This window comes from Lagenorhynchus albirostris, chromosome 2 (assembly GCF_949774975.1).
Source record: "Lagenorhynchus albirostris chromosome 2, mLagAlb1.1, whole genome shotgun sequence".
Taxonomy (NCBI): domain Eukaryota; kingdom Metazoa; phylum Chordata; class Mammalia; order Artiodactyla; family Delphinidae; genus Lagenorhynchus; species Lagenorhynchus albirostris.
Genome location: NC_083096.1, coordinates 69,953,493 through 69,968,912, shown reverse-complemented (window position 1 = coordinate 69,968,912; position 15,420 = coordinate 69,953,493). Strand labels below are relative to the sequence as shown.

At 46.6% G+C, this 15,420-nt stretch overlaps 1 protein-coding gene across 1 annotated transcript; it reads right to left on the bottom strand.

The window, feature by feature from the left end:
* Positions 1–2,044: 2,044 nt before the first annotated feature.
* On the bottom strand, positions 2,045–13,400 carry CD244 (CD244 molecule). The gene is made up of 9 exons (XM_060141854.1): positions 13,397–13,400; positions 11,795–12,133; positions 11,430–11,705; positions 9,898–10,005; positions 9,387–9,454; positions 7,180–7,233; positions 4,814–4,879; positions 3,349–3,405; positions 2,045–2,262 (listed from the first exon to the last, which is right to left on the bottom strand). Exons 1-9 carry the CDS (start codon positions 13,398–13,400, stop codon positions 2,182–2,184), a joined length of 1,053 nt encoding a protein of 350 aa, XP_059997837.1. The 3' UTR covers positions 2,045–2,181.
* Between the last annotated feature and the right edge of the window lie 2,020 nt (positions 13,401–15,420).

The following is a 15,420-nucleotide window of genomic DNA, read 5'->3' as shown; positions in this document are numbered from 1 at the left end:
TTAATGCATACATTTTGTACTGCCAGATATTTTTTAAACCATTTGTGCGTACTACTCTTTTGATATATTTTTTAAGTGCTTAAAATGCCTCTTCTGAATAAGCCTCCCGTATTTACCCAAAAGAATTTCCCTCCTTATTGTCAGGTCTGGATGCCTAACAGGCATAATATCTCTCTTCTCCCCCAAACTGTGGCCTCAGCCCTGTCCACCTGCCTGTAAGTTATACGGCCCTTGACTTACATTCATGATACCCTTGTGTCCACTTGCGTTACATGTGCTTTGCAGCCCGTTTATGTTTTTGAATACTGTGCTTCCGCTGTCATGCGCCCCTGCACATGGTCCATGGGGTCAGTATGACTTCTGCGGCCTGAAGTGAGTGCTCCCAGGGAGCCAGGCAGTGCTTCCTACACAGCAGGAGCTTAATTACTGCTTTGCTCATTGGCTGGTCATTGCATGGATAATCATCTTTGTAAGGCTTTATCACAGAAGCGCAACAAAGACATGTAAGATGATAATGATATACATGATTACACTCCAGAATAGAGAATCCCAAAAGGTCTTGGGCCCATAGGATCTATTCTGCTCCTTAAACAAATCTGGCCGGTTCAAGAGCTATGCAACTCAGGACATGTGAAAGGCCAGCAGCAGGCAACGGTCCACATCTCTGATCTTCATCTGACCTGCTGTGACCCCTATCATTTCCCACTCCCTCTTCTCACCAAACTCCTTGACTGAGAAGCTCAGCTCCGAATAGGTGCCTCGGCTCCTCCCCCGGCCCTTCCTTTTGCATATATTTTCCAAGTTTTACCCTTGACACTTTCTCTGGGATGTGGTCTGTCCACACTTGCCTCCAGGAAGAAGCTAGCCTGGCCAACCACACACCTGCAGAGGAGAGGGATCAGGTGGAGCATGAACAAGTGGCTTATCCCCCAAGACTAAGTGGTCCTGGGATCTGGGGACCCTAGAATCTGTGATTCCAGTGTGAACACAGGCGGGGAGACACTGACAGCTTACCAGGAAGCCAGACTCCTCTCCAGCAGGAGTTGAACAGACGTGTTTATTGATGGCCCACGTGTGCCCTTTGGCTGCTATAGAGAAGAAAAGTACAGAATAGGGAGGAGACCCAGACATTTAATTCAGGAAAGAAATTTAGACTGCCTCTAAATAACAACACAGTTCTATATTAAATTCATACCTTATATACAGAGTGGGGCAACTGAAGAACAGGCTCCATGCAGTGTCACCTGTTGGGGGTCCCTGAGTAGGCCCTCTTCCAGTTTACTCTTTCCTGGGCTCGGCCAGAGTCTCAGCCTCCTCTCCACAGCCTTGTGGAAGGGTCTGGCCTGAAGACTCAGGGGGGCCCAGCAAGGTGCCTGGTTCCCAGTTGCTCAGCTATCTGAGCCCTCCCTCCAGCATGTGCCATGGGGAACATCAGGACTCAGAACTTAAATACAATATCATTTGTAACTGTGAAGAGACCGGAATAGATGTCTAATAATGTGCTTTTGTAAGTCAAACCTCATTCTGTAGACAAAGCTGGTCCCACTGCCAGGTTATCAGGATGGCGTGGGCTCTGCGTGATTTTTCCACTCAGAGATGGGCTTGCTTTGCACCATCTACCCTCGCTCCTGCCTACACCCTTTTATGACCAAAGCCCAGGCATGGCCCCCTTGGAGAACCTGCCAGCTGGCTTACAGCTAGTTATTCCACCCTCACAGAGGGGGCTGTTCCTTTTCCTCTGTATCCCCATTATCTTTCCTTCCTCTTTGGAAGATGGGCCTGGGCAAGGGAAGGGTTTAAAAACGTGGTCATCCCTGATTAAGGAGGAAGGAAGACAAGTCATAGATTAGAAAACCAGCGGAAGGGAATCTTAATGCTAATAATAACACCATCATACATTTACATCACACTTGAAAGATTACCAGTACTTGGATTGCTGAGTCCGTTTTTGGAAACTACCCAATATCTCTACTCATTCTTGTCCAATCTGTGAGTTGAGATAGTATTTAACAGCCTTGCTCTTATAATGGCTGTTAGCAATCATTTTTTCAAAACAAAATATAGACCATGCACAAACTCTCATATCCTCTCCAGACTAGGAACTGCTCTGCAGAGAGTCATGTGGTGTCATCCATTGCAACAGAAGCTGGACTGTAAGGAAGATGAGAACAGCTGCGGCAACTAGGAATACACACAGAAGTTCTCCAGCTCCCTGCGGCTCAGTCGAGCCGGGTTCTCAGCTTTGGGTGCTCTCTTTCCCACCTGCAGAAGAAAAGGAGAACTTCAGACCCTCCCACCAAGAGATCCTTATAACAAACCTGTGGGCCATGAATAATTATCCCGATTCATAATTCATAAGAAAAGGAAGCTCACATGGGTACGGCAAATAATTCAGGGTCAACTACTAGTAAGAAGTAAAGGAGGGGCTTGAATCCAGTTCTTCTGGCTCCATTTCTAGTGCTTTTTAACCACACCACCCCTCTTCGTGACCCACCTAGATTGCCTTGGCCCACATGGTGTCCTTTACAGCCCTGGCCTGTCCAGCTGGCTTTACTGTAGGGCCGCAGCTCAAGTGCCAGAAATTCCAGCAGGCCCCCCTCTACCCTCTCCCTTGTGACCAGGGGCAACGTCTTTATCAGGCCACAGGTGGAAGCTCAGGTGTTAAATGAGGCTGATGGGTGGGGTGCTCTCCACGCTTTAAATTCTCTGGGTATAAATGGGAAGTATAATTATACTACCTCATAGTATTCTGTGAGGATTAAATAAGATAGTTCACATGAAGACACTGGCAGGCATATATATATATATATATATATATATATATATGCAATAAACCTCCAATAAACGTTGAGTCCCTACTTTCCATTCCCTAAATGGCCTGATGGGAATCATTTCAGCCACTGGGCTCATTGGTCTCTTTCGTGCAGTGTCCATCCCAGCAGCAGCTGAAGATCACCTATATCCTGGAATGATTCTCAATTACTTACTAATGGGAAAATCATTTAAATTCATTTATCCTCCCTTCTCTGCTCCCCGGTCCCCAACACACACATACCCGTAGAAAGGAGAGATGTCCAGTGTGTGGCACACAGCTGGGAAACTAGCCTGGGGATAGCCCTAATTTAAAACTCTATCTCCCCAACAGGGGTCAAACTCCAAAATATGATATGATCTTGGGTTAGACCATCACTCTCTTTGAGCTTCAGTTTCTTCATCTCTAAAATGAAGATTTGGATTAGAAGATCCCTAAAGTCCCTACAACCCTGAGACTCTGTGGATGACTTTTCACACGTGTATGAGTTCAGGGCTATGCTATGAGCACTAAACCCATTCAGAGGAGCTCCTTACCTCTTCATAGATAGTTTTATTGACGGAAGTGTGGCGGTTCGTCTTCTTGGATCCAGACTGGAAATTCAGAGGGTAAAGAGTGCTTAACTTCAAGTTAAGAAATGTACCACTCCTAACTGATGTGAGAGGTCCCAAAGGAGACTCAGGGCCCAGAAAGTCCCTGAAGTGTCCCCAGCAAGGAGTGAATAGAACTTCCTACCCCGGGAGTAAACAATGGTGTTTACGGTTTCCAAAGAAGGCACAGTACATACTTGCCTATGATATGACATTTCTGAACCAAAAGAGTTTAGTATCCCACACCCACAGACCCCTAAAATCCACACATACACACATTCCCAGCACACACACACACCCCCTTCAGACAAACCTAATACAAATACTGCCTCAAACTGTGTATCGTTTCAACACACAGCATACATACACACCTTAGTGTAAACAATTCTGGTACATACATAAGTACCAATCCTAGCACATACCCTGAACATGGTGAAACACTGGAGACAGTGCAGGAACTCAGAAGCACTTTCAGTAGTCTACAGAGCCTTCACAACCTAATACAAAAGCATGTGATCATGGTGCCCGTGACCGTCTATATGTCCATAAACTCTAGTGTATACTTTAAATACCTCTCATGGTAGAATCCAAGTTGATTTAATGACTTATTAGAAGGAGGGTGAGTGAAAAGTCTAAAAATCTTCCCAAACCTCTCCCCCATTTGACACAAACACAGGATCCTGACACACATGAACTCAACACTTCCACAGTTTGGCAGATCCCAAACTTCCCATACTACCGTGGTAAGGTTTTGGCTTCATACTGTGACTCCATCCTTGGAATTAACATTCTTCCCACCCCCCCACCCCCCAAGGTGGAAATATGACCATGGGCACTAGGATGTCCCACTTTGTGGTCCCAGGCACATGTAACAGCTGTGAGCTCAGCGTGGAGAAGGATTCAAGGAGACCGTGATGGGTTGCCTCGTTCTGGAGACCACCACCAGCAGGTGACTGGCCAGAACCTTTGTCTGATTCTCTGAAAGTCAACACTGTTTCTCTCTAGGTCCAGTCTGCTCCTCCAGTTCCAGGTTATATGCCCCTGCCTTGGAAATGACTCCATTATCTCCCACCATAGCCTCAGTTGGTCTAATGAGGACTCTGTGGTCCTTCTGCACAAAGCACCTCCTTTCTGTCTTTGACGGTCCTCTGCCTCCCACAGAAACTCCTATAGAATCCACTCTTCTCCTAATCTCAGAGCTGTTCTTTTTCTCCAGACAGAACCAGAAAGGCATTTCTAGTTGACCCATTAACATTTAAACACAGTCATTTAACACAAGCTACTCAGATACACACAGTGGAAGACAACTCACTCAGAAGTACACACACACACACCCTCTGCAAACACATGCCTGCGTATGCACAGGCAAAATACGTATCTGCATAAAGAGCACCCTGCGGAGGAGACTTACCTTCCAGGAAGACTGTACTAATGAATACAATGTATTTGCGTTATCTTGTGATGTGGAAGCAGAAGACTACAGAAAAGAGAAATAAAACCATTTCAGAAGCAGAGATCCAACACAACCCTGGGGAGGCAGGCATCTATCTCTTCCATTCCTCCCCTTCAACCTTGCCCAAACAGCAGGTTTAAGTGTTAGTGAAAAGAATCCTGGACTAGTTGGGAGGTCAGACAACCTGAAAGGTAGTCCTGCTCTGTTATTAAAGCTAGCTGTGGGTTTCCCTGGTGGCGCAGTGGTTGAGAGTCTGCCTGCCGATGCTGGGGACGTGGGTTCGTTCCTGGTCCGGGAAAATCCCACATGCCGCGGAGCGGCTGCGCCCGTGAGCCATGGCCGCTGAGCCTGCGCGTCCAGAGCCAGTGCTCCGCAACGGGAGAGGCCACAAGAGTGAGAGGCCCGCGTACGGCAAAACAAACAAACAAACAAAAAAGACAGCTGCTACTTTTTGAGTGCTTATTCTGTATATGCATTCTCCCCTAACCCTTATAACACTCCTACAAAATAGGAATAATCATAATTTGCCCCATTCTACAGACGAGACTCCAAAAGGGTAAATAGCCCAAGTCAGAGAGTAGAAGCAGGATCTAAACCTCAGACTCTCCAAGGTTCTTTCCTCAACACCTCAGTGCCTCCCTTTGACATCATGCCTTCCCTCTCTGGACCTGAGCCAGGTGTCCTCAAAGGCAGGTAACCATCCTCTTTTTAAGATGCTCCAGAGGAGAAATCTCATTCTCACCATCATCTCAGTCTAAGAGGATTTCTTCCTTGCATTTATTTAAATTCCTCTTGTTGGAATTCAATGTGACTAAAGCCAGAAAACTGCCAGATATCAATGGCCCTTACATCTCTCTTTGACTTTGACCCATTATCAGTGAATCACGTTATCTTAAGGGGAGTAGAAGTAGGCAACATCCAGCTTGGGAATTCCAGAGTGGCTCTGAGGGGTCGGGCACCTTCCTTCCTCCTTTCCTCCCTCTCTTCCATTTCGCTCCTCTCTTCCTCTCCCCTCCATTGCCTTCCCTTCTCCTCTTCCCTCTTTTCTTGATCTCCCTCTGAAGCTTATCACCATTCCCCAAGAGTTTTCTTTGCCCTGCAGCCTAGCCACCAAGCTGAAGAGGTTGCTGCTTCAAGTCTTAATTCTTTAAAAAATAAATAGGTAAAATAATGTCATTTGTATCAGAAATTATCATTACTGGCCACCAGGGGGCAGTGTTTCCTTTGCGAGAGATGCCTCAGCAGTCTGGGTTATCAATACAGTTATTTTAGCAGTCAATATTACAGTACAGGCCCCTTCTCCAGTTTACGGGTGAATTTCCACAATCCCAGAATGTTAGAGATGAAGTAGGTAGAGGTGGAGTGAAGACTCGGAAACAATTTGGCTCAACTTTGCCGCAACACAGCTATGTGGCCTTGAGCACGTTAGTTAACCTCTGAGTTTGTTTCCTCATCCACGAAATGGGGTTTTTTTAAATTTATTTATTTTTGGCTTTGTTGGGTCTTTGTTGTTGCGCACGGCCTTTCTCTAGTTGTGGCGAGCGGGAGCTACTCTTCGTTGTGGTGCACGGACTTCTCATTGCAGTGGCTTCTCTTGTTGTGGCATGGGTTCTAGGCACACTGGCTTCAGTAGTTGTGGCATGCAGGCTCAGTAGTTGTGGCTCATGGGCTCTAGAGCGTAGGCTCAGTAGTTGTGGCACACGGGCTTAGTTGCTCCGCGGCATGTGGGATCTTCCTGGACCAGGGCTCGAATCCGTGTCCCCTGCATTGGCAGGCGGACTCGTAACCACTACGCCACCAGGGAAGTCCCCGAAACGGGGTTTTTATTAGACCTACTTCATGAGGTTGTTTTGTGACATTCAATAATAAAATAGACATGTTAAGTCCTTAATAAATGCTATTGTTAAGTCATAATTAGATAAAAGAGAACAACACAGATGCATTCTCTCCTGAAAACAGGTATAATCAAGGGCAGGAATAAAAAGTGCAAGGCCCCCAAGTATTGGAAGCAACAGGGAGGGAAAACAGAAGTTGAGTCCCCTGACAAGTTTCCTCCTCCCACTGACTTATCTGGACCACACTTGCTACCAGGCATGGAAGAGAAAAGAATGTCTGCATCAGACTTTCCAGCTCTTTTCAGCTGTCGAGACATTCCAGAATCACACTCATCTTTACAAACAACTTAATGCAGCTGAGGCCAAGCTGTCTTCCGGACTCCAGGAGCACCAAGGTCTTACTCTGCCATTCAAGGGTGTGAGTGTCTAGGGGGCATTAGGAAACCCCATGGACAGGTACAGAATGGATTCGAGAAACCAGAGTGGTACCTGGGACTGGATCATGGAGTAGATGCTTCTCCCTTCTCCAGGGGAATTCTGCTCCTGCACAAGAGATAGTAAAAGGACATATGGTAACGTGAGCAGACAGCTGTGTCTGTCTGAATTTGGATCAAGTGGGGGAGAAACAGCATAAGAAGAGGCGCTCCCGGGAACCTGGGAGGGAGGTGTTCTTTGAGCATCTCAGGATAGGGAGAGACAGTAGGAGCGACTCACCGTGCAGCACTTAGTGTCAGAAGTGAGGAACCTCCCAAGTGTGAAAGAATTGCATCGAGTGACCCTGCCCAAAGGGTCTCCTGTCACTTGCTTTACTTGAGTAACTTAGAAACTTGCCTTTGCTGACTTTCTGACTAAATTTGCAACATAACTACTGATAACGGGCAGAGCTTTGGGTGGGGCTCTAATCTGAGTCGTACCAATAAGGACACAAATTCAGGCACTCTAAATGTTCTAAAGCCCCCTCTCTAGATCCAGCTTTGGTGGCCAGCTTGCCTTTGGCCTCAAGCCAGCCTCTGAGCAGTGCTGGTGGTGCTGGGTGGAACCCTGGAGCGAGGCCAAAGGCAGGGAGCACATGCCCTTCCGGCTTCCCTCTTCAGTCCTGTCCCACGGGAGACTGGGGTTGGAGGCATTTCATGCTGCTCGACCCCGAACACAGACTGCCAGGCGGGGCTCTAGGGGAGAGCCCATGGAGACCATTAGAGTCCATTAGACAAGGAAGAAGCTGAACTCCCCAGAAGCAGGAAGACGCTAAGAGGAGCAGAGAAACATGAACCGTCCGTGGAGGCTGGAGTCGCTGGCATCTGGCAAGAAACAGGAGTTTGTGCTTTTCTCTTCTGCCCAGACCTGAGTGAAGTGTCTCCAGAAAGGTCAGACCTGGGGCCCAAAGCGAGAGCACGTGAAGCTTGAGATTTAGGCCTTCAAGCAGAACCTTGGGGACAGTAGGGACAGGCCATAGAGAGATGCGGCCACGGAGGGGGGAAGCCCTGAGTCAGATGCAGAGTAACAGACCTGAATCCCCAAGAGGTCTCTTTTACTCTGAGTAGTTATTTTCCTTTGTCTTCTCCTCCGTTTTACTTAATCTGAAGTCACCTTCATTTTGTTGGGGAAGAAAGGTTATTTTTACTGAGCAATTGGGCAGCTGTGGCTGTAGGAAGATGCACTTGCTCTCAGGAATTTGCACCAGCATCCAGTAATGATGGGAGAAACAAAGTCTCCTTTTGTTTTTCATGTCCCAAAATATTCCATGGGTGGGGCAAGGAAACAGGCCAGGGGAGCCACACTGATTCCTAATTCCCACTGAGCCCAGACCTTTGGGAAGCTGCTTCTCTGTTCTATGAGGTCTCACAGGGCCTCACACCTGTGACAAGCAAGAGTCCCACTGCTGTGAATTCCTGCCTCGCCCCCGCAGGTGAAGCACGAGGAATAGGGGTGGGAAGAGGGCCCTTCCTCCCCACGCCCATCACCCTTCCCACCTGGCATCTCAGCTGGGCACTGCCTTTCCCCGAGGCCTGTCACACATCCTGCCCTGCTCAGGGGCAGAACAGCAGGAGGGCCCCTGCAGCCCCCTGCAGTTTCCTCCTCTTCGACACCCCTGGATGACAGGCAGAGTTGGCCACTACCTACAGAGACTGGCAAGAGAGGTTCGCAGAGGAACTAACCTTTGTGCTAACCTGGTTACTCTCTCTAGCACCTCAGCCAGACTCGGGCCTCTTCCTCCCAAAGCATTGTGAGCACAGATCACTGAGGCACCTGTGAAACTGCTGTGCTTTGGCTGCTCAGGCTGGCCTCCTTCTCAGCCTGGGCAACGATCAAGGGACCCGCAAAAGTAAACTCGGACTTGCAGGGACACGAGAATTTGTGGTCAGACGCAAAATACAAGAAGGTTGGACTCTTCCTGGGGCTGAGCCTGGCTGGTAAGACAGGACAGAAATGAGGACACCAGGGGGCCATCCCTCCCCAACAGGTGCGATGCTGCACCAAGATGCCCCTTCTGCCTCCTTCATTTTTTCTGCACCCAGGTCCCCTCGTTTTCCTCTTTTCCTCCACGGCCAGAGCTAGGAGGCTGTCGGAGAAAAGACAGATGGGGAGGACTGAGGACAATTGTCTGGTCCTCTTGGACCCCCTGCTCTGGATGGTCATTCTCCCAAGAGCATCTCCCAGACTAGTTGAGAGAAACCGCAGCCCCTAGGGTGCCGTACTTGATTTCTCCTGGTTTGCACGTTGTTGACATCTTCGTAGATCGTCAGAAATTCCTCTGGTCTGGTCTCTGTGAGAGGAAAGCAAAGAAGCAAAGAAAAGAGCTGCAGAGACCTCCAGAGGGCGTCCTGTCCAGGCTTCTGCTTCTGGAAATCCTCCCTGCATCCCAGATGACCAAGACCTTGAGAAAAGTTCTAGAAAGGAGGCAGATTAGTGCTCTTCCTAGGATACCCGAAATGCACAGTGGCAGCAACCTGCCCTGACATACCTATTCCGTCAGGCCAGGCAGAGTGCAGGTAAATCTGCACATTGGGGATCAGACTGTAAACATCCAGCAGCCACCCCAGAAGGCGTGGCCTGGGAGAGAGGGCCCAGCAGCCACTGCTTCCCCTCCCCCAAGCACACACACACATACCTCAATGCCCCCAAGGAAAAGCAGGTACTGTGCTCCCAGGCACATGCCACTGGGGATGACAAATCAGGCAACACACCTCCTAGGAACCCCCCACTTACGTGACTGCTTCCTCTTCCACCTCCGCACATAGAAGCAGGTGAGGGCGCCCAGGAACAATGCCGTTAGGAGAATCATGATGCTCACCAAAGTGGACAGAAAGATGAAATCTGAGGGATATGGAAGGCACCAGGCCTGAGTGCTAAGCCCTCTCTGTTCTCCCTTCCCACCTGTCTGCTGCAGGGACTGCCTCAAAACCCACACTCCTCTCTCAAATGGCTGGTCTCCTCGCACCCTGTGAATTCACCATCAAAGTCATCTCTCTTCTCAATTGGGTGACCTCCCCTGAGTGATGCTAAGAGTCTGGGTATTAGTATCTCAGAGGCCAGGCTCGATTCTAATTCTATAACCTCTGTGCCCTTGGGCAACTTCCTTAATTAAACTCTCTGAGCCTCTGTTTTGTCACTTACAGAAAGGAGATAATGTTATCTACACATGGGGGTTAATTACGCAGTCTAATATATGTAAAACACCTGGCACAGCAAATGTTAATCCATTCACTCTTTTGTTTTTAACTCAACAAACATTTGTTGCACACCTACTATGTGCCAGGCAAGTCTTCCATTTCACCTTCTGCTATTCTTGCTTTCACTGCTCTTCATTCAAACGTTAACATTTGTGTCCCACGTGTAGCCTCTTATATAACCCAGCCAACATGGGGAGAAGGGAAATGAATTAAAGTTCCAGATGCCAGCTGACTAGGCTCTTTACAAACACTATCTCATTTAACCTTAACAGCAATCCTGTGAGGTACTTATAATTATCATCCCCATTTTACCCAAAAGAAAAATTGAGTCTCAGAGAAGTAATACATCAGCCTCAGTTCACAGAGCTAGTGAATGATGAAGCCATGGCTGGCATGAACCAAACTCCAGTGTTCTTGTCACTCCACATTACTTCAGCTTGCTTGTTTCTTTTTTGCCCCATTTGATTATAAGTTCCTTAAGTATAGGAACTGTGGGTTGTTTTTTCCCGTCATGCCCATGCTGATGGCACAGTCATTCTTTGTTTACCTAATCAATAGTGGTGTAAACTTAACTCGGGGTAACTCTTAGGATGTGCATAAGCAAAAACAACCCAAGAACTCTTCTGGCTACCCCCAAGATCATCCTGATGACCCTATGACTCACAGTACTGTGTACAGCGTAGTTACCTCTTGGGGAGCTATATGGTTTGGGGGAGTTATCACTCAGGAGGAGAAAGTAGATCTCCATCAGTCTCTCAGAGAAAGGAAGTGATGATCAGAATCATGGCAGGGCTGCGACTCACCAAACAAGTAAGCCTTCCCTACATGAAGGAGAAATGCACATCTCCCAGAAGGAGATTCTTTATTGGGATAAAATTCTTCCCAGAAAAGACAGCCCTGACTTTATGGAAACTGTGTGCCTAGAGGCCAGGACCTCCCTGGGGAAGGACTGCAAAGCCCTGGGGGAGGCAGCCAAGGGATCTCAGAGCCAAGCCTCCTTTGCACATGAGCCTGGCTGTGAGGTCCCACACCTTCAGCCCCTGTTACAGCGCAAAGAGCTCCACTTACTCGAGTAGGCATTCAGACAGCCCTGTGTGAGTTGGAGGGTGTGGTTTGCCCAGCTGACAGGGTTGCTGACATTGCAGGTGTATGTGTGCAAACCACTGACATCAATCTGCTCCTCCAGTTTGGTGAGGTTCCTGGGTGTCTGAATCAGCTCAGTCCCTTTATACCAAGCATAGCTCACATCACCTCCTCTGGAGACCGAGCAGGACAGAGTCACTTGGCACATCCCCCTGTCCAGGACCTTCCACCTCTCCACCAGCTGGGGCTTCTCAACACGATCTGGAAGCAGAGATGTTGATCAGAAAGGTGCTGGAAATACAAGCCCTGCAGGAGTCAGAGGTGCAGTATGAGCTGTCCTGAGGACTCACCAAATACAGAAACCTGGAACTGATGTCTCCAAACCTTCCCAGTGTCTTCAGTGACCTCCAGGAGGTAGAGGCCACTGTCCTGCTGCTGAACTGCCATGATGAGAAGAGTTAAGTTTTCTCTTATAAAGCTCAGTCTATTGTTGAAATGATTTGAAGTCCAATTCAAACTCTTCCCTACATCGCTCTGGCTGGAAACATTCTTCCAAGAGTATATGAAATAACAGCTTGAATTTGAGTATGGCTTCATCTTCCAGATAACAGAGTATGTCCTTATCTGTATGCTGGGGGGCCGTAACCAGACAGACTCTCCCGAGATTCCAACCACATGATCAGCAGAACCTAGGGATTATAGGAAAGAGAACCCAGGCTGGAGGTGGAAAGAAAATTTCAAGCCTGAGCATTGTGGGTTGTTGGATGTGACCTCCCTTAAACCAAGAGGATGGAAATGCATATGAGGAGCCCAAAGTCTAAGAGAACCTGAAAGTGTATCTCCCTTATCTGCCTCCCCTCCCTCCATGCTCTGTGCCTGGAGGGCCCACACACCAGTAATAATAGCTAAAATCTCCTGAGTTCTTATTATGGGACAGATAGATTTTAAACACTTTACATATTTTTACTATTTCACTTTACAATGACCCTAAAAGAGTCTTATCCCCATTTTACAGGTTAGGAAACTGAGTTAGAAAGAACTTAAAAGTAATTGGCCCAAGTTACACAGTGAGAAAGATGAGCTTAAAATCCAGTCAATTTGGCTTTAGAGGACGAATTCTTAACCACAATGTTATAAATATCATATATGATGTCACTCCTTCCCCGCAGTGCTGAGGCAACCAACAGTGGCCATCAGTGACTGCTGGAAATTCTTAATGGCCAGACCTAATAAGACTAACCCTCCAAGCTGAACTAATGGCTCCCTCCTCCATCCTCCGTCCTCATAGAACTAGATTCATAATCCTTTCTTGTAGCACTTGCACATAAGATTGTGGTCTTTATTCATTAGTGTTTGCCAATTTTTTAGTTACTAGAAAGTATCCACAGGATTGCTCCATAGAAAACAAATAGAGAAAAATAAAACTATATTACCAAAAAAAAAAAAAAAAAAAAAAAAAAACTATATTACCAAGGCATATCCTAGCACATCCCTCTCTAAGGACCATTATGGGGGCTAATGACCGTGAGAATGTGACGTAGAGCTGCTTGTCATTGCCTACCCTAGAGTACTCCAGTGCAATCAATGAAAACAAGTGGAAATCCCTGTAGCCATTTTTGGCAAGGAAGCTATGTGGCATGGCCCAGTGGATGCTGGAAATATAAAGGTCTGTCTGGGCAGGTTGAAAAGGGTCAGGGAGAATTTGGAGGAGAGAATAGAAGAAGGAGATAGTTATACAAACAGATCTGTTAAAATGGAGGACATTGAGAAGAGAGCAATGGAGAGAGATCTTTAGATGTCCACGTGCATTATAAATACACTCACTCCTAACCATACCTTCATTTTCTCAAGAGACTAAGTAAATAATTAAAGGACTCATAATTACTATCTGGTTAATATAATATGTTCCTCTGATTTGACACTCCTAAGAGTAAAACACATGAGGTTCCTACTCATAGTCCCATGATTTGGACTGGCTCTGCTTATTACCAAGCCAAAAGCAGAGACTGTGATATACATCTCTGTGACTTTGTCTCTTGAGGTCCTAGCACTGCCTAAAGATGTTGAGAACAAAGGTGAACAGAAAAATAATTACTAAACCTACAAAAAGGACATGAACTGTCATCACCAATTATTCAGTCTTTACTGAGTCCCCACTGTAATGAGGGCCCTGAAAAGGCAGGGCCTCTTCTTGTGTAAGATATGGTTCCTGACTCCAGAGAATTTGTGATCTGGAAATAGAACATGCTTTCATGCCACAGCATACATTTAAGGTTGAGATACATAATCATCTAAAGAATTCTAATTCGGATCATGGAAGACCAGATTAAGACATGCTAACCAATGCTCCCACTGAGAATAACTAGAAAAAATGGGCAAAGTAAAAAAGTATGTTGTTAATGGCATCAGAGAGCTAATAAAGCAGTATAAAGTTATAGGGCCAAGATCTGGAAGAAGGAAACTCAGAGAGGTGAAACCAGAATTTTTGACTGCTGCTCCTTGGAGGCATCTTCTGAGTCCATAAAAAGCATCTGAAATGCTGAGAAGCTAAGCAGAGCTTACAATAAGCTCAAGGAACTAAGAGAACATGGAGTTCAGGAACCTCTTGAGAGGAAGTGGGTATACCTAAAATCCAGCAGATTTGGGGTTTGTACCATAAAGGTCGACACACTAAGAGTAAGGATGAACAAGAAATAGGCCAAGGACTTCCCTGGTGGCACAGTGGTTAAGAATCTGCCTGCCAATGCAGGGGACACAGGTTCAAGCCCTCGTCCTGGAAGATCCCACATGCTGCAGAGCAACTAAGCCTGTGCACCACAACTACTGAGCCTGCGCTCTAGAGCCCACGTGCCACAACTACTGAGTCTACGTGCCACAACTACTAAAGCCTGCTCACCCTAGAGCCCATGCTCCACAACAAGAGAAGCCATCGCAATGAGAAGCCCGCACACTGCAACAAAGAGTAGTCCCCGCTCACCGCAACTAGAGAAAGCCCACACACAGCAACAAAGACCCAACACAGCCAAAAATTAATTAATTAATTAATTAAAAAATAAAAAAAGAATCTGCCTGCCAATGCAGGGGACACCAGTTCGATCCCTGGTCCATGAAGATCCCACATGTCATGGAGCAACTAAGCATATGTGCCATAACTACTGAGCCTGCACTCTACAGCCCACAAGCCACAACTAGTGAGCCTGTGCGCCACAACTACTGAAGCCTGCGCACCTAGAGCCCATGCTCTACAATGAGAGAAGCCACCGCAATGAGAAGCCCATGCACCCCAATGAAGAGTAGCCCCCAGCTCTCCTTAATTAGAGAAAGCCCATGTACTACAACAAAGACCCAACGCAGCCAAAAGTTAATAAAAAAGAAAAGAAAAGAAATAGGCCAGCTTTCACAGAGATTGAAGCCCAGTTTTGAATAATTTCAACCCTGAATTGGATTAACATTATCTAATATCTCTAGTATTTCTAATCTGACTAGAGGCAAATACAAATTATTCCTGGAGGAAAATAACAAAAACCAGCGCATTAAACTATTTCTAAAATTTTTCATACAACAGTGTCCAAAATGAAATAAAAAAATAAACAGGCATAAGAAGAGGAAACATGTCCAAAAACCAAAAGAAAAAATAGAAATAAATCCAAGGGACATCTAGATAATAGTGTTATCAGCCATAAACTTTAAAGTAATTTTGTTTAACATGTTCAAGGAAATAAAATATGTTTGAGAATTACAGCAGAGAACTAGTGTGATAGAAAGCAAAATGGCTATGCTCCCTGAAATGTGACTTTGGAGCTCCTTTCATCATCAAGAGATAGAGTTCACTTTCCCATCTCTTGTAACTGGGCTGGCTTTCTGAACAGAATGCAGTAAAAATGATGTTGTGCCAGTTCTAAGCCTAGATCTGAAGAGGCCTTGCACATGCCTCTTGGAATGTGCTCCTACATGTTCTCTTGGCATGTTATCTAGC